General features: G+C 47.8%; 2 protein-coding genes across 3 annotated transcripts; both read right to left on the bottom strand.

The window, feature by feature from the left end:
- Positions 1-1708: 1708 nt before the first annotated feature.
- LOC124702406 (putative potassium transporter 8) lies at positions 1709-6204 on the bottom strand. Of its 2 annotated transcripts, XM_047234548.1 has the most exons (10): positions 6159-6204; positions 5945-6049; positions 5593-5827; positions 5242-5487; positions 5056-5109; positions 4219-4479; positions 4039-4091; positions 3816-3939; positions 3129-3383; positions 1709-2976 (listed from the first exon to the last, which is right to left on the bottom strand). In XM_047234548.1, the coding sequence occupies exons 2-10, from the start codon at positions 5972-5974 to the stop codon at positions 1883-1885; spliced, it is 2352 nt and encodes a 783-aa protein (XP_047090504.1). In that variant the 5' UTR covers positions 5975-6049; positions 6159-6204; the 3' UTR covers positions 1709-1882. The 2 variants fall into 2 exon arrangements, with proteins under 2 accessions (XP_047090504.1, XP_047090503.1); XM_047234547.1 differs by lacking the exon at positions 6159-6204 and having other exon boundaries at positions 5945-6111.
- Positions 6205-15928: 9724 nt separating this feature from the next.
- LOC124704158 lies at positions 15929-16168 on the bottom strand. The gene has a single exon (XM_047236394.1). It carries the CDS (start codon positions 16166-16168, stop codon positions 15929-15931), a length of 240 nt encoding a protein of 79 aa, XP_047092350.1.
- Between the last annotated feature and the right edge of the window lie 1880 nt (positions 16169-18048).

Below are 18048 nucleotides of genomic sequence, written 5' to 3'. Positions count from 1 at the left end.
TTTTGTAGATACCATACGAAAATATCTTTCACTATCTATCTAATAATATTGATTGTGTATTTTACATGTTAATGATTTTTTTGTAAAAACTAAGTCAAACTTAACATAGTTTGGCTTTCTAAAAATAATATAAGCCTTAAACTTTGGATGAAGGTAGTATGTTTGTGTGCTCAATGCAGCAACATTTTGACAATTAAGACAACGAGATTAGCATCACATGTTCTAGTTGCACCCAAGAGTCCAATTCCGACTTAGGTTTCCTGTGATCCTGTCACTTTCAACGAACAAATACTCAAGATTCAAAGGAGATTTTTCATTTTTCTGCCAAGGGGGCATTTCACAAGAATCATGTGGTTAAGTGGACTTCCATTTGTAGACCTAAAGAGAATGGGCGTTTGGGTATTAAAAATCTTGAAAAAAAAAAGAACACAAGCTTATTGTGCAAATGGTGGTGGAAGTTAGAAAATGGAGGGGGTCTATGACAAAGTTTAATTCTGGAAAATATGTTCATTACAAGCATTTTTTTAGAAACACTATACAAACGCGCTCTCACAAACACGCGCATACACTCACCCCTATGAACGCACACATGCACACCTACCACATCGGCTCCCAGTGAATGAATATTCCGCATTTATGAGACACACAGAGTCAAACCTAGGGTTTAACCCTGATGAGATGAAGATATAACCACCCAACCTCAGGTTGGTTATCCATTACATGCCTATTGCTTGCGGATCATAGGTAATTTGATTCTCCCTGCTAGAATAATTGCTTAAAATTAAACAGTTATATATGAACAATAGATGCATGCAGATAGGATCACGTGAGCAAATAAGTTTTTGGGATGGTGCTTGGTCCACAACAAATCTCATGAAGAGTATTTTTATTGAGTTATATGATATTTGTAATGAGATAAAAATCTGAGGCTGCGAGAAGAAAATTGGGTGTTTACTTTTAGGAGATGATTGGATCCGGGTGACATGATCAACAAAGGAAAATGATGGATTGTATTTTACCTTGTCCTCTTGATGAGGGTAAAGACAGACCAAATTGGAAGTCAAATAAATTTGGAGTTTTTTCAGTTGAGTGTGTATACAAAAAATTGAAAGAAAATCTGAGAAATAAAAACTTCAAATATTTATGGAAGGCAAGAAAACCACCAAAAATTAAAATTTTGTTGTGGTTGATCTGGCACAATACTATTGCAACAAAGGCTAATATGCAGAAAAGAGGTTAGCAAGATGCATAGTTTATGATGACCTGGAAAGTAAAAAAATAATTTTTTTTTGCATTTGTCCCACGGCTAAGTATATGTGGAGTGTGAACGGTTTGGGTCTGGTATAGAGGGATAGACCTGGAGATCCTTCTTCCTTTTTTTTTTTTTTGAATTTGTCCCACGGCTTCAACATCGAGGAAGAGGCAGCAACCAAACAAAAGCCCCAAATCGTTGCATTACACCATATTTCAGATTAAGAAAAAAAAATCATCAACCCAACTTCTCGGAAAGAATTCTTTGTTTTCCATTCATGTGTTTTCCTAATCATGTGAATCAAAGAGGCTTGTAGAAACTGGTTAAACCTGTTAACACGTGCACTCAATTGTCATGTTGAGGTTGAGATGACAATGAACATGTGGTAAGAAATTTTGCGCCTAACTGACAGATCACGTAATGTACATGGGCATTTGGGCAGCACAAGCAAGAATCTGAGGTCTTAAACTATACAGCCGGATGCAAAATAATCTAGGGGGCGTTACAACATCACTGACAAGTTACCTACACAGCAGGTCAGCAGATTTATGATACAGGAACGTGTGTATAAAGCACTCACTGTATCAGGATTCAAAAACACAGGCAAAAACTTAGAAGAAACGCCTCGTTTCATAGCACATACACCATGCCGACCTCCAGGAGCGATGCCGGCGGCACCCGCAGCACCACGTCTGGGCCACGACAGTTGCGCCGCAGGAAATTGTACCCGACCACCGTCAGCTTCTTCACCACCGACGACCCGGGCTTGCACTGCACGTGCGAGTGCCCCAGGATGAACGCCGTGCCCGCCTCCCTCGCCGCCGACAGCGCTTCCAGCTCTTCCGTCACGTGCTTGTCCGCATCAGGGCTCGCCACCAGGCTATCTATGAAGAACCTCACCTGCTTCGCCGAGTTGGCATGCGCCGCGAGTTCCAATCCCGTTCCATGGGGGCTGTCAGCAGGGGCCATCATCTCCACGGACGCAGCCGAGTGCTGGACACTGTCTTGCAAGTCGTAGCTCGCTTGGTCTCGGAGCGGATTGCTTCCGATCACGGACAGCCCCGGCTCCCACTCCTCCAGCTGCTGCTCGCTGGCCTCGCTGCACCGGTAGGAGGCGTCGAGCTTTATGAACCTTGCCAGGCTATCAATCAGCTCGGTCTCGAAGGAGTCGACATCCTGGTGAACATCACGGTAGCCATACCTCACAATGCACCGGTAAGACCGGTGGCCTGGGGGACCAACTCGACCGACGAGGTACCGCTCCTTGGGAAACACATACGGCACTGGCACCGACTTGACACATACGAGGACCAAGACGTTATGGAACGCCGGGAGGTTGGTGACAAAGCGAGAGAAGTTGGCCGGGACACCTGACGTGAGATCAGTGTACACAAGACCAATGCCTGGTACCCGGACCATGCCAAGCTTGTCACCAAGGGCGAGAAGCCATTCTAGGGTCACCTTGTTCTGCAGGTCGAACTCATATTTCTTGATGGTCGTGATGTGCCAGACTAGCATGACTGCCATGAGGATGAGGGCCAGAAGGATCGGGAGCCATGCGCCCTCGAGAAACTTGATGAGCGATGCTGAGAAGTAGAGCGCCTCAACGGAGCCAAAGAAGACAAGGAAAGCCAGGGCCACAAGCGGTGGCTTGTGCCAGCACACCATGATGACAAGGGATGTGAGGAATGTGGTAACCAGCATCACTGTGATCACTGCTAGTCCTGCACAAACAGCACAAGGTTCAGAAAGTTGCAAGGCTATCGAAGACTCTGAAAATACTAGTAGCCACATACATGAATAAAGGAACTCCAATCAGATTGTATTGGCAAAACGTGGTAAAAATTAAACACTCTATGTGAGAAGGTTATCTTACCGGATGCATTTCCCATGTGCTTTGTGTCTCGAAATCCAACAGTCACAGCAATGCAGAGGATCATGAGCAGCCAATTGATCTCAGGGATATATATCTGGCCATGAATTTTCTCAGATGTGTGTACAACTTTTACCCGAGGGAAGCAACTTAGAGACTGGCTCTGATTGATAATTGAGAATGTTCCGCTGATGATTGCTTGGCTTCCAACCACCGAAGCCAGAATTGCCAGTACAAGAACAGGCCATCTCACCTTATCTGAAGTTTGCAGTAAACAGAAAACTATAACTTCACATGGATTCAAATGGTAATTTGATATCTATGACGTAAGAATTATTAGAAGAGCTATCACTCATCAGACAAAAAATGATATGTTTGTGGTATACATCTTCACTGAGTTAGACAGGGTGGAGTGTGGATTCAATTAGATAGTACAAGTTAGATTATAAGAAGAAAGGTATATTCAGACAAAAAAAACTAGGAGTACTAATCATCATACGAAGGTGGTGGATGCGAATTCAGTATGGTATATTAGCAAAACAACTTTTTTTTGTCATGGCCTCTACATCGGTCGATGCATATAGACATAGCAAAAACTAAATTTAAACCTAAGTAATCCAAAATGTCTGAGGTCTTGTACATGCTAGTTTCTACTGCAAGATTAGATGAGCTGCAGCGAACAGTACATACCTGGAACTGCGATGTAAAATCCAACCTGGGAGTTTGAGTAGAAGTCATGATGTTTTGATAAGTAAGCAGCCTGACCCATGTATGCCAGAATCAATGCCGGGTAAACTAAAGCAGTGAATGCAAGCTGTGATAAAACCAAATGATCAGCACATTAAAAATTAAAAATGAACAAATATTACACAGAATATTATGTAGGAATTCGCATCCAGGATCAACAAATTACCTGGATTGCACTGTACGAGAAGTGTCCAAGATCCGCAAACATCGCTTCAGATCCTGCGCCATCAGGCAAGCTAGGTAGTTAATTTCTGCTTATTCTACACTCAATATGAATGGAAGAAACGGACTTCTGAATCCTGTCAATATCCATGACACAGATATTTTTAGGCATACTGCAGCATACCTGTCATACAGAGCAAAATTCCACCAAGTGACATCCAGCCATATTTTCTAGTCTTCTTTAAGAACTTGAACATGTAATAGGGATTCAGAGCTTGGTAGACATGAGGATTCCAATAAATGATATTGTAAAGACCAAGAGCACTCATGCAGAGTAGCCAGGCTAGTACTATCGGGGCGAAGATAAATCCAACCCGATGTGTACCAAAATGCTGGAGCGCGAACAGAAATGCCAATATGACGCAGGTTATGGGTATGACGGCATCTGCATGTAAAAGCGATCAATCATCAGAGCCACCAAATAGGTTTAAATCGGGACTCGGGGGATGAGGAAATATCAGCCGAAGGAAGTTTTTTAATCGTTATATTCTTTTGAACGAAGTTATGCACATGGCTTATGCATATTCCCAAGGAAAAAATACTATTTTGGAGGTGACAAATTTCAAGTTGGCATTGGTACCAGCATAGAAATTAAATTATGCTTTAGGCCTCTAGCAAGAAAAAGAAGTCTGATTTACCCATTTATCCATATTGCTGTCGAACATAACTGGGATATATGATAAATCAGTTTGCTATCATACGTTACACACCTATATGTTACACCCATACTAAGATCCAGAATGCAAGATGGACAATGCTGCTCTCCTACGTTACACCCATACTTCCCAATGCAGAGGGTAAACATTTGCCCTCCTTGTCGATTTTAAAATGCCAAGTAGATTCAGTTAGGGGAAATAATAATTAATAGATAAAAATGGGATACAATTCTTTTTGAGTAGTATGTTCTTTGGCAACTCTATCAGAATGAATTTGAGAGGAAATTTCCCGAAAAGAAACTCACATTCATGGTGTTGTTTGGACAAGGAGAACTCAAGCCCTGAAACTGCCGAAAACACTGTCAACATAGATGGAAGACAGAATCCTTAGTTAGGAACCAGCCATTATTGATGAATTAAAAACAGCCAAGCAAGCAGGGTGAGGAATTAAAAACAGCCAAGCAGTTTATCGGAAAGAAGGTCTGGTGTACCAGATATAGCCGGCGTGAGGACGCCGTCCCCAATGACCATGCAGGTGCCGATCAAGACCATGACGAGGAGCGCGGTGTGCAGGTTCTTGTGCTTCTCGAGCCACACCTTGACGCGGGTCTTGTCGGCTGTCTCAGGGTTGCGCTCCAGCTTGTAGGTGGAGAGCTCCTCGTCGGCAATCTGCCGGTTGGGCAGCAGGCTCACATTGGCGTGGCGGCAGATCAGAGAGTACAGGGCGAAAGTGCCTCCTGCGAAAGAGAAATTGCAAAAAATGTAGAGTTTTACAAGGTACTAATGGCTGAAGATTAAACAGTGGGAGAACTTGCTGGGCAGAGTCGATTCGTGGTACGTACCCTCGCCATTGTCGTCTGCCCGGAGCACAATGGAGACGTACTTGATGAGCGGGATGAGCGTGAGCGTCCAGAAGACGAATGAGAGGACGCCGAAGATCTCCTCGTTGGTGTCCGAGTGCTGGATGTCCTCGGCGAAGGTGCTCTTGAAGACGTAGAGCGGGGAGATGCTGAGGTCCCCGTAGACCACGCCGAGGCTCTGGTACGCCAGGAGCATGGTGGTCTTCCATGAGTCCCGCTGCTGCAAGAACCACAAACCTTGCTTTACTTAATCTGATAAAGAAGAAGAGCACACTCTGCAGGTTTGCTCTGCTCCATAGATTGCGCAGCGGTTTAGGGGATAGAAGGCACGAACCTGCGGGGATCTCCCGAACTCGAGATCCATTGCTCTGAGAAATCAATCAATCAGCCAGCCAACCTCCTCCACACATAACAGCACGCTCAGCTTAGTAATCTCCTGCTGCAAAAACAGAGAAGCACGCGGCTAATCTTAGACACACTGCCGTTACGAAAATCCAAGCAAATCTGTTTGCCCAGAAATACAAGAACGGAAGAAAAAAAAAAGATACCTCAAAAGAAACAAGAGAAAAGAACAGTGCAAGAAGGAGCAAGTAGCTGGGTGAGCTCAAACGGGAGGGAATGATGGAAGGGGATGGATGGATAGAGAGGAGGACCAGCTCGATGGCTAGCCGACCAGGAAAAGCGAAAGGCACATGCCACGGTGAAAAGATGGTGGAGCCCCGCTACGCCTCTCGCCGGAGGGACGGGGTTATTACCGAGATGGGAAGGCCACGTGTTCCCGGAGGAGCTGCAGACCCATCACTGCCACTCCACTCCCAATCACTCTCTCCCCTCTACTACCAAGTACCAACAACCAAGAGCCAAGAAACAACTACAGCAATGCCGCCGAGTGCTACAGGCAGCAAGGAAACCGGAGGGAAACGGGGCGAGGTCGAGAGACAAGAGTACTCACTTTCAATGTCACATCTATCTATCTACTACGGGAATCCATGGATGGAGATGCGTGGCGTGAAGCAATCCACAGTCTGGAGCAGTAGACGGGGGTGAGCTTGGTTGATTGAAGCCATGCGATGGAAACTACGGACAAACGCATGTGGACGCGGTCGCCCTCTTCATCCTCCTCCCCACTTTACTGTGGAGCAAGCAATGCTGCAGGGCCATGGATAGATAGATCAGCAATTCAGCGCCGTGTCGCAGTAATCCTGGAGAACCAAAGCAAACACGACATCCATCTGCCCGTTCTTGTGAGGACCCCCCGCCCACCGCACACCGTTTTGTTGTTGCTGTCATCACGGATTAATCCCGGAAATAAGGCTAAACGGTGGTTATCGCTGTCCAAATCTGCAGTGACTCTGTAGTTGCCGCTCCGGGATTCCTGTCCGCTTCTTGGGGAGGCAAGGATTGGATGGGCCACACCGTCTACATCGACGACAAGGAACTGATGCTGCTGAGCTGAACGAATCAGTCGCGGCTTACAGCAACGCAACGCAACACATAGGGACTAACTACCTACTTAGGCAGTACTGCTGTTAAGCTAGGGCCTGCTTCGCCTTGTCAGCTCCGCTATACTATCTCATGGACCAGACCGAGAATCTCACACTCAAACCTTTCGCTACAGAGTGCAGGTACGAATACGATGCAAGTCACATTATGACTAGCCAAAGGAACTCCTGCCGTCGAATGAAATAATATTGGCTTCATCTCTTTTTTGTTGAAGACATTATTGTGAGACCTAATCATGTGCTCATAAATAGCTGATTGTCACTAGATTGAAAATCTATAATCTATAATCAGACGACGATGGTGTTTGTGAATTGTTTTCTTCTTGAAATCATCATTTTTGAAAAAGTTGGACTTCGTGTTTGTAAAGATTGTAGAGAGACTTCTTTTCTTCATTTTTAGCTTCTTTTTTTTATTTTTGGCCATGTGCATCAGTATTACTATTAGCTTATTGTATTGTTGCAAAAGCTAGATGTAATTGATTGTACTAATTAATTTAAAATAGGTATTTTGTCGTATGTTCAAAAAATTGATATCTTCATAATATTATTATAATTCTTCATCAAAAAAAATCAAGAATTCTTCGGTACTGCAAACGCAGGGAAAAACGTTCAATTCTGACGGAAGAAATAAAGCGGGAAATTAAGGAGCGGATGAGGACAGGCAAAGACTTGCAGAGCTAGGGCTAGACTATTTATTTATGTGCTAAAATATTTATGTGTACGATATGCTATGTGGTTGAAATTGCAAAATGAAGTCGATAAGTGCTCGCCGATCAGCCGGTTTGGGGAAGTTGCTGGGGACAACCGTTGAGCAAAGACGGCTAGGGCCGGAGCTATTTAGGGGAACCGGCTAGTGATGCTTTTAGCTCGACCACCTCACATTTAGATGAAGCAGATCGAGAATCCCAAATCTTTTGATGCGGATACGATGCTCATTCCTAAAACGAAGAGAGATATTGCTTTCTTTTATCAATTGCTAGCACCAAGAGTGTACGGTAACGGAGTGAAACGCGTTTCAAGTCTGGAGGAAGAAAATAAAGCGGGGAATTAAGGAGCGGCTCAGGACAGGCAGAGACTTGCAGTGCCACCGCACCCCCACCCACCGAAGCATTTAACGATCGAGCGAGTTGGTAGATGCGACAGTGCTCTGATAGTCTGATGAGATCGGCGAATAAATTCCGAGGGAAGAAATCTCGCGTACCTGATCTTCTCCATAGCGGAAGAGATCTCCCGGCATTTATGTCGAACCCTAGCCGGATGTGGAAGTGGAACGCCACCAGCCTAGCCAGACCACGAGAGTACGAGACGACGCCCAGTAGGCGACGAAGAAGAAGAAACGTTGGCGTCCGACGCAGCACCTCCAACAGACGAGCTACTAGCCTACCACGGAGCACGATGCTACTCCACCTATCTCCTCCTCGTGGGCGTCGCAATGCCGCCCATCATGCTCCAAACAAAAATGCTCCAGATAAACGGGAGGAGATCACACAAGTGATCATGCTATGGGCATTGCGACTAGGACTAGCCACATACGTCTGCGGCAGCTGGCTGCTATGCTACGACGGAATTCGACCAATTAGTTAGTCTGATTGCCCTGCAGCTGCAGGCTCAGCCTGCAGGGTGGTGAGAATTCTTAAGACGGGCGGTGGTGACCCGTGGAAATTTTGACAGATCAGACCACCTGCCCCAGTGAAATGCCAGAAAGGACCACCTCTGAGTGCAAATGTCAAAACTACCATGGCGGCACGCTGGCCAAGCGACACGTCGCACATGCCGCCGTAGCCGGTGGCGGCAGGACTTGCCGCCGTGAGTGGCGGCGGCACGTTGGACGAACGCCGAGTGGTGGGCCCTGCCGCCACCGGCTGTGGCGGCACGCTGACGTGGCAACATGCCGCCACCGGCTGTGGCGGCACGATGACGTGGCCTGACATGCCACGTCGGCCGTCGCCACGCCGCGTGGAGGCATGTTGCCACGTCAGCGTGCCGCCACGGCCCGGTGGCTGAGGCCCACCACTCGGCGTCGCGGACGAAGCTGCCCAACGTGCCGCCACCACTCACGGCGGCAAGCCCTGCCGCCACCGGCTACGGCGGCATGTGCGACGTGTCGCTTGGCCAACGTGCCGCCACAGTAGTTTTGACATTTGCACTCAAAGGTGGTCTTTTCTGGCATTTCACTGGGGCAGGTGGTCTGATCTGTCAAAATTTCTGACCCGTGAGGCCGTGACGCGGTGCACGGTCGGGGAGAAAAGATGGGGAAGATACTACCGAGGGAGGTGGTGTGGTCTGTTCGCACGCCGACGCAATTGTTTAGCCGAGCCCTGATTTTTGATTAGGCGATGCTCTTGTAGGAGCGTGCGGATCGAGCTCCTCCTGTCCCGTGACGGTTTCAACCTTCAACTTCAACTTCAACGCCGGAAAACACGAGTCCGCCCGGCCGGACCTACTCGCGTCGCGTCTGCATGCGCCTAGGACGGAGAACAGCAGACAAGCACGGCCTGGATGCATGGACGTACGTGCACGCTATTGTTTATTCCGAGCACCTACACCACCTAGCTTTTCATCGTGCTGGACATGGCCTCGCTCTTACATCATCTCCATTGGCGCTGGCCGAAAGGCCCGAAAACAACGAATCCAAATGGTCCGATTATATTTATTTAGGTCATTTTGTGGATAAAATTCAGATTGTGGTCCGGGTTTGGCAGACCAAGTGGATGGTGACACCAAACTCGAACTCGAAGAGGTCGATGGTGACAAAGTCAGGCGCCGATGATGGCGTGGGGGGACGATGATGGTGATGGGGAAGGTGATGGTTGACTATGGCTCTCCACCCACGTGCTTCTTGGTGACCTCGACATCGGCCATGCCCCAGGCCCGGGGACTGTCCTATACTCCCTCCCCTCGATCCTATGTCGCTGGCCATGATTGTTGGGATGCCTGTGGTGGCGGGGGTGGAAGAAGATGAGAGTGTGGAACAAAATGGCAGCTGCTCACATTTTAAAAAAAGTACAAGGCATTGGATGTCGCCGTCAGCATGGATGAAGGCTGGAGGCTAGCTGTAGCACCCTACCTTTTAATAAAGGCAAGATACCTGTGTATAGTGCTATTCCCGGGATCACTGATAGCACACACATTACAAAATATAGTAATCATTGCAATACTATCAAATTACTACATCGTTGATCCAAAGGGTAAAGTAAAACCTTACAAATTGCATAGTCACATTGACTAGATCAACAATAAATGTTCAAAGCAAACACGACGGAAATAAACTTCAATGAGCCTCCATCATCTTCATGCGCCACAGGCAGACATGTTGGAATGTAGACTCGAGATCCTACCTAGTAATCCTCCTCAGACGAACCTGCACGTTTGAATATGCAGCCCCACGAATGGAGGTCAGTACAATGATGTACTGGCAAATGACACTTATATAGTGACAGTTTTGGGCATGACTATCTACATGATATTTGGCAAGTGGAATTTAGGCAGATTTGCATAAAGCCAATTTTATCCTACATTTTATTTGAAAACAAAACTTTTGTGAAACCTGTAATATTGTCATAAACAGTACCATGGTTACATCTCCCAGGTACCATCCGACTCCGGATGGCAATGGGTACCCGCCACCCGTTAACCCGACGGGTACCCGCATTAAATGGAGGAGGGTATGGTGAGAAAAAAAAACCCATGGGTCTCTTAATGGTAAATTATCTGACCCAACGGGTCTAGCGGAGGCGGGTATGGAGGTATGAAACCCATACCCTTTAACCCGTGGACCCGTCTCAGACATGTAGACCCCACCTGTCATTGAGTAAAGAAACCCTAAGGCACCCCACCGGTCACCCCAAAGGCCCAAACCCAATCCCATTTCCCATCCCACCCCTCGCGTAGAGCCGCAACGCGCAAATGACACAGTCCCGACCCCCATCATCCTCTCACGCCGCCGCCCGCATTTCCACCCTGCTCCTTCCCGGCCGCCGCCACCCGCACCTCCACCCTGCTCCCCCACGGACGCCGCCGCTGCCATGGAGGCTTTGCCGGTCGAGGTCGAGGAGGGGAGCGACCAAGCAGCATCGCCGCCGCCGGTTGGAGCGGACGCCCGCGCATCTGGAGATGCCGCCGCCGGGGAGCGGGGCGAAGTTGGGCTTCCTCGTCGGCGTGGCCCGTCGCAGCCAACATCCAGGGCGGTGCAAGGATCTGTGATGTCAACTATCAAGTCATTTTTTATTTTTTAAGCAATCTGCGATGTGTATAAATTTTGAGAACGGAATTGATATGTACTGTGATGAATTTGGTGCCTACTGCTAGATCTGCTTTGTATGTACTGTGAACAGAATTAATTTATGTAGTAGCGCCTCGATCTGTTTTGTATCTTGCATATTCTGTAGCTTTTGAATGGACAAAACTTGTATGGAATTATTTGCTGCCGCTTCTATATGAACCTCAAATTTGCTGCCAATTTTTTTTTGTTGGATTGTTCTATACTGCTGTGCACCATCACGGGTCTCCACCGGGTCGCGGGTACCCGTCACGGGGCGGGTATGGTGGAGATCTTGACCCGCCAGCGGGTATGGAGGCGGGTGGTGGTGGCGGGGAGAGGTGGCCGGGCGGGTATGGAGGTGGCATACCCGCCTCCATACCCGGCGGGTGCCATCCGGACATCCGACAGTTGCTAGTCAAACTTTTAACTCATTCAGAAAAGGTCATGAGACTCTTCCGTACATTCCCTGCCTAGAAAGCTCAAATTGTCCGTAACCGGGGACACGGCTAAGATCTTAGGTTTAACTCACGAGAGGTTGTGCACTTTCACCTTACGACCCACCCTTCCCAAGAGAAGAAATGAGACAAGATCTTTCAGAAGAAGGTTTCAACCATACTAGCTAGACCCGTTCCCCTTTGGTTGCAAGCCACATCATCATGTCTAGCTGACAAGTTGGGCCTCACAACTTACTTAATCCCGGTAGAGCCCATAATACCATAAGGTTGCACTGGAAGCTATCTAAAACATGGACGGCATATTAATCTCTTTAATCCTAGGTGGCTAACCACAAGTGAAACCCGCAGGCTTAAAACCCATTACAGGTAGTAAACCCCCGCACGATCCCCTGGTGAAAACCAGAGGTGCAGTCCAGGGCAACCACTATTCAAATGCGTACTCTCAGGTGCCCACCCGCCACTGGTTACTCCAGGGTCGAAGCCCTGAGTAGCTGCCCACCACACAACCAATCCACCCAGGTGATTCATTATAGTTGTTAATTTTAATTCTCAATTCTCACAATCCAAGGTAATCAAAACAGCAGTGGCATTTTGTTATTGCTAGGCAAACTAAGAATCCTAGCAATGGTTCAAGGGTGGCTACACACTACTAGGATTTTGATACGCATAGCATAATTTTCGAAATCAAAATCCTACCATGCATACTAGTTTGAGAAACACTAATGCATAATAAAATAGGTAGGAATTGAGCGTCACTTGTCTTGATCAAAGCAACCAGTACAATCACAGCAACCACAAGAATAGCCTTGATCTCCTTCACAATCTAATCAAGTAAACAAACAAAAATAAACAAACATTCAACATAAGCAATCATAGACATGTATGCATGCATGATATGCACCAATTAATTCTACAGTAGAGGTAGTGTGTAAGTGTTGCATTAGGTGTTCTCTGATATGTGCAATGTTAATAAAGTCTTCTGGACATTTAATTTGATTTAGAAAAACATTAATTGGGTATCTACTTAACACACCCAACCTCATTAATTAGCTACTGCATGAAATAAGTGTGGTAAAATATAAGCTTGACTTCCCTGGATAGGTTACAGTAATACAAAAGAAGAGCAATTGGAATTACTCGAAAATAATTTATAGAATTTGAATTATGATTGAATTACTAATTTGAATAGATTTTACTAAAGCAAGTTTGTGCACGTATCAAAGTTGTACAACTCTAATACCATATTGTAGTACACGATCTGAGGATTCCGGAAAGTACAAAATCATAAAATTTGGGCCAGTAGATTATTTTATACAATTTTTATAGTGTACAATAGTCAATTTCCCTATCTGAATTTTAATACGAAATCTATCACAATACCTATGCTATATTATTGCATAAAGCTGTTCTACAGATTGTAAGCTTTCCGAAACTATAAAATTTGTAAAATTTGGCCTAGTGTATGATTTTATATCGAATTTACAAGTTCTACCGCAAATCTGAGATTCAAATTCGAATTTAAACGCGATTTGACCAGATTTGACCGGCGCGCTGACTGGATCGCCATGCGGCACGACACGATTGGCCGATACTGGTTCGGTAAGGCTTCTAACCTGGGCCACTAGATCTAGATCTAACGGCGAAAAGAAAAAGAAATAAAAAAAAGAAAAAGGGGAGGGCGGACTCACCTGGCCGGCGTCGATGGGGTGGCGGGGCGGCTCGGTATCCGATGGGAGCGGTGGCTGCGGCGGTCTCTGGCGGTGGCGGAGGTGGCTACGGGGTGCGGCGCGACGCGGCGGCGAGCTTGGTGGTGGCGGCGTGGTGTTCTGCGGCCTGGGGTGGCCGGGAGCGCCGGCTAGAGGCGGCGGCGGTGCTCGGCACTTCGGCGAGCAATCGCCGAAGATTGGCGGCGCGATTTGGGGTGGCGGCTTGGGGAAAAAAGGCGGCGGGGGCGCGGGGTATTTATAGGGGGGGGCACGGACGTCGAGGATTTCTCGGACGGCGAGGATCGACTCGCGCCGATCTAGGGTTGGGCGGCGGCGGCAGTGTCCGCGTCGGACACGGGGAAGAGGGAGCTGACGCGCGGGCCCCGCTGACGGGCGGGCCCCACCTGTCTGTGGCCGAAAACAAAAAGGAGGGGAAAGAGAGGAGGCGGTTCGGCGCGTGGGCCGCTTCGGCAGGCCGAGCGGGCCGGTGCGGTCGGGCTGGCCCAGTTCGGTCAGTCCGAACCGTTTCTCTTTTTTTTTTTGTTCTTTTCATTTTCCTTTTTCTTTTTACTGTTTTCTTCATAACTTTTGTTTTAGGAACCCAAATAGGGTCAAACCAGTTTCTAAAATTTTGTAAAACATAGGGCTTTATTTTGTCTTCATAAAACATTGTTTTGACTCAAAAGATCAAGGTAGAAAAATAATATCATTGCATTCGGGTATGTAGCCATGTTTGAGTCATTTGTGCTTAACATTTTTGTGTATGAATGCAAATGCCAAGATGTCATGAATGCATGCAGGTTTTTTTGAATTTTGAAAACTAGGGATGTTACACTAGCCAAGCCGTTAGGAGACACGGCCAGCGCAGGTGTCAGGTGGCGCGGGAAGCTTTGGTGTCAGCCTACCTCCATTGATGGATTGAGGATGAAGGCCGTTGGGTCGCTGTCATGCGGGGCCTTGGCCCACACGGGAGGTCGGGCGCGCTGTTCGCCACCTCCACTCCCCAAATTTGGTGGAAGTATGGGTCACATTGCTCTTTGTCCCAACCCTAGTGTCACTGGTAACGTTGCTAGCAGTGGAGCACCACCTTTTGGTGCGCCACTGATAGTAGTTCTACGGCTAGGCCTTCTTCTAGTAGTGTTTTAAGCTTAATACAAATAAGTGTAGTTCTCCCGCGGGTTCTCGAAAAAATTTCATGCTCTGCCGGCGTCAACTCCTTCTTCGGCTTAACCAGGGTCTTGGAGTTAGCCTAGGGGACCTTGCACCCACAAGATCTGGAATCCCCACGATCAGATATACAATGTGTCTAGTGAACTGGTCCAACATTGGTCGTAGGGGTGGCTCTAGATCGCCGCCCGACCGTGCACCTTCAAGTGTTAATATTTTTCACCAACCATGCATGGGAGGCCGTCTCTTGCCACGAAGCGTACTATGTGTGATTCCGCGCTCCCACTATTGCTCCCACATGGCGGCAGACAACTCCCAGTCCACCGAGTTGCGCACACGCGGTTGTTTCATCGCCTACCCATCATCATCGGACGAGGAGGAGGTGGAGTTGTACGAGAAGAACGAGGACTCCGACAAGGAGGAGGAGGACGACGACGATGATGACGACTTCATCCTTCCCAAGGCTGAAGAGTAGGTGATGCGTCAGGTCCTCGCACGGTGGGTGCGCACAGCCGTGCGGGTGGAGATGCATCACCACCATGTCGTCCACTACAATGCCGACCAGATAGCGCGGGTAGTTCCACCCCTGCGAGGTGCATGAGGCACGACGCCTCTACTGGCACCGGCATGCCCGCCTCTAGAACTTCGTGGATGTTTCCTCCTTCGGTGAGGAGTTAAGGCTGTTTCGGTGAAGCCCCCGCCGTCACCTACGCGCACTGATGATTGGGTTAATATAGCTGGGGTTAAATTCTCTGTATGGAAAGTTGGAAACAACTATCTAGAATTAATCTTTTGCAAAAATGGAAGATGACAATCCCGCACGAACTGATTTTTTTTAAAATTCCCTAGTTCAATTTCTAGTTTCCAGCAACTATTTTTTCATTCTATAAAAGAGATATTTAGATACCCCAAAAAGATTATCCAGTTTAGGGTTTAGAGCTATCGGGTATCTGTTAGAGATGTTCTTTGCGTCCACTAGTAGTATGCAAAATATTCATGCGGCTAATCATGAAAGACATAATACTAACATTTGGTGAACTCCTCGAAAAGAAAAACACTGGAAAACTAATATCTGGCATCATATTACTGCAATCCTAGCATCATAGTGTGCCTTACAAGTAGATTTTCGTTTTTGATGAAGCTGATCATTTCGTGATGTGCTCGCGGATAAAACACGTCTACACGATGAGAAGGCCGCCGGGCCAGAGTAGCCCAGACGGAGCGGGCTCAGAAGCCGCAGAAATCCTTGTCGTTAGGCTGGCCTGGCTTGCCGACCTCCGTGCAGCCATCGTTGCAGGCTTTAGCGCAGGTGACCCTGTTGGGGTTCGAGACCAGCGTCATGCACTGGTTCTTCATGCAGTCGCAGAAGCACCCTGTTTCCTCCGCCGCCGCGGCCGAGCTGATCATCGCCGCAACAACCACCGCCAGTAACCACACCGTGGCCGCTTGTGCTCTCTTGCCGCCCATGGAGACGCTGGTCGTGCGACTGATTTGCTCTCGTTTGGAACGGAGGAGTTTGGAGGGGATAGTCGGCGGTGTTCGCTTGGGCCACGAGGAAGGGGATGCAGTTGCCGTATGTATCGAAGTGGCTCGTCCTATTCTTGGCCATGGAAATACTTGGTCAGGAGTATGGCAAGGCATCCTCACCCTAAAAGAAGAAAAGAGCGCGTGAAACTTCTCTTTTGTTTTGCTCCGGCCGGTCATGTGCGAGTTTGTCTGTTTTTTTTTTCTTTTCTCAAGTCTATGTGTTTTGGTGTTGTGGTGAAGGACATCAAGACCATCGCCTCGGCTATGTCGTCTGCGACATTTCGTCATATTAGTCGTTCCTGTAATAATTCAGCACATACTCTTGCTCGGAGAGCAGATACGTTTGGTAGTTGTTTCTTCCGTGGTGTTGCTCCGGAGTTTATCCGTGACAAACTTTGTATTGATTTAGTTTAATCAATAAAGTTGCTGAGTTCTCAAAAAAAAAAACTCCAAGCAGCATGCATAGCCCTCGTGAGCACCACGATATCTCGCGAACACGGAGCCTTCTCAGAATCCGGCACGGTTTGAAACTTTGAATCGCAAGGGATATTTTATACCACACTTTTCTTTGATTCTCTATTATTTGCCACGTGATCACCACATATCAGTGACAATGACATGTGGTGGTCATGTGTCAAATAATAGAGATGTGAAGAAAAATGTGGTATATTATAAAATGCCCCGAATCGCAATGTCTCCGCCTCGCATTCTCGAAACACCAGAAGCATCTCCACATCCCCGCTCTTCTCCTCTCCGGCCGGCTCCTCCCCTCTTCCCGCTCGCGAAGCAGCCACCGCCATCGTCACCACCCTCGCTCCCGTCGACTCTCGCCTCGAACTCGACTTCCACCACCTAGTAAGTCCCCCCTCCCCCCTCCTCTCGTCCCCTACCTCGCTCGCGCCGCTCGATTCGGTTCGCGAAATCCCACGGCGGTTCGGCCTCGATCGGCGCCGCGCGCCAAGTGTTCGACGATACGCCTCGCGCGGGGTTTTCTCACCTCCGATTCTGCAGGGCGTCGACCATGGCGGCGATGGGGCCTCTCGGCGGCGACTCCTACGCGCTGCGGTGCATCTCCGACTTGCCCCCGCCATTCCGCCCCGTGTTCGGGTTCAGGTGCGTGCCTCGCGAACCGATTCATATGCCTGTAGCGATGAGGGTTTTATAGAGCCTCCTTCGAAGAAAGCGAAGGCTAGCCCCAGCAGGCCAACTCCCGCAGCCTCCGAGGCTTCTGTTCCGCCAACAGCTACAGCAGCTCAACCTTCGACTGTTTCTTCTCTCTCGAAGGTAAAAGAAGTTCCTTCGGCTGCTGCCATTTCCCCTTCTTCTCGCGAGGAACCTGTAAGTATTTCAACTTTTGCTTTTCTTGATAATGGTTTTCCCCTCCTCCAGCCCCCGAGTCTACATTCAACTGCTTGCAATCGAGTGTGGACTTAGAAGGTGTTTGCTTTTAAGATGTTATCGTAATATATACTGCTTGACTTTGTCTTTTCTTATCTTTATAGGGCATTCAAACTGCCATAACTATTTTGAAGGGCTTCGCCTCCCAGTTATCTTCACACCAAGCCGATAAAGCTCGACTTCAGGAGGAGGTGTTGTCGACAAATTTGAAGCTTGATCAAGCAGTAACAATGGCTGCTACTGCCCGTCAGAATGCAAATTCTTTGAAAAATGAGTTTGATCAGCTGAAGAAGCTGAAGGTCGAAGCCCAAGCCCGAAGGAAGGAAAGGGAGGATCTTCTGCACAAATCCACCTTGGCCCTGCTTGGTAAGTTTACTGCTTTGTCTTTGAATCCCTTTTACTTAACTTCATTGGGTTCTTCC

Source organism: Lolium rigidum, chromosome 3 (assembly GCF_022539505.1).
Source record: "Lolium rigidum isolate FL_2022 chromosome 3, APGP_CSIRO_Lrig_0.1, whole genome shotgun sequence".
Classification (NCBI taxonomy): Eukaryota; Viridiplantae; Streptophyta; class Magnoliopsida; order Poales; family Poaceae; genus Lolium; species Lolium rigidum.
The sequence above is the reverse complement of the archived record's forward strand: the minus strand, read 5'-3'. Positions and strand labels throughout refer to the sequence as shown.

Bases quoted from the DNA above. Each gene is read 5' to 3' on its own strand.
- LOC124702406 (XM_047234548.1), bottom strand. From the start codon at position 5,974: ATGGATCTCGAGTTCGGGAGATCCCCGCAG. The intron at 4,092-4,218 runs GTATGCTGCAGT...CTGATGGCGCAG, and splicing joins AATTTTGCTCTGTATGACAG to GATCTGAAGCGATGTTTGCG. The intron at 2,977-3,128 runs GTAAGATAACCT...CTGTTTGTGCAG, and splicing joins GCACATGGGAAATGCATCCG to GACTAGCAGTGATCACAGTG.
- LOC124704158 (XM_047236394.1), bottom strand. From the start codon at position 16,168: ATGGGCGGCAAGAGAGCACAAGCGGCCACGGTGTGGTTACTGGCGGTG.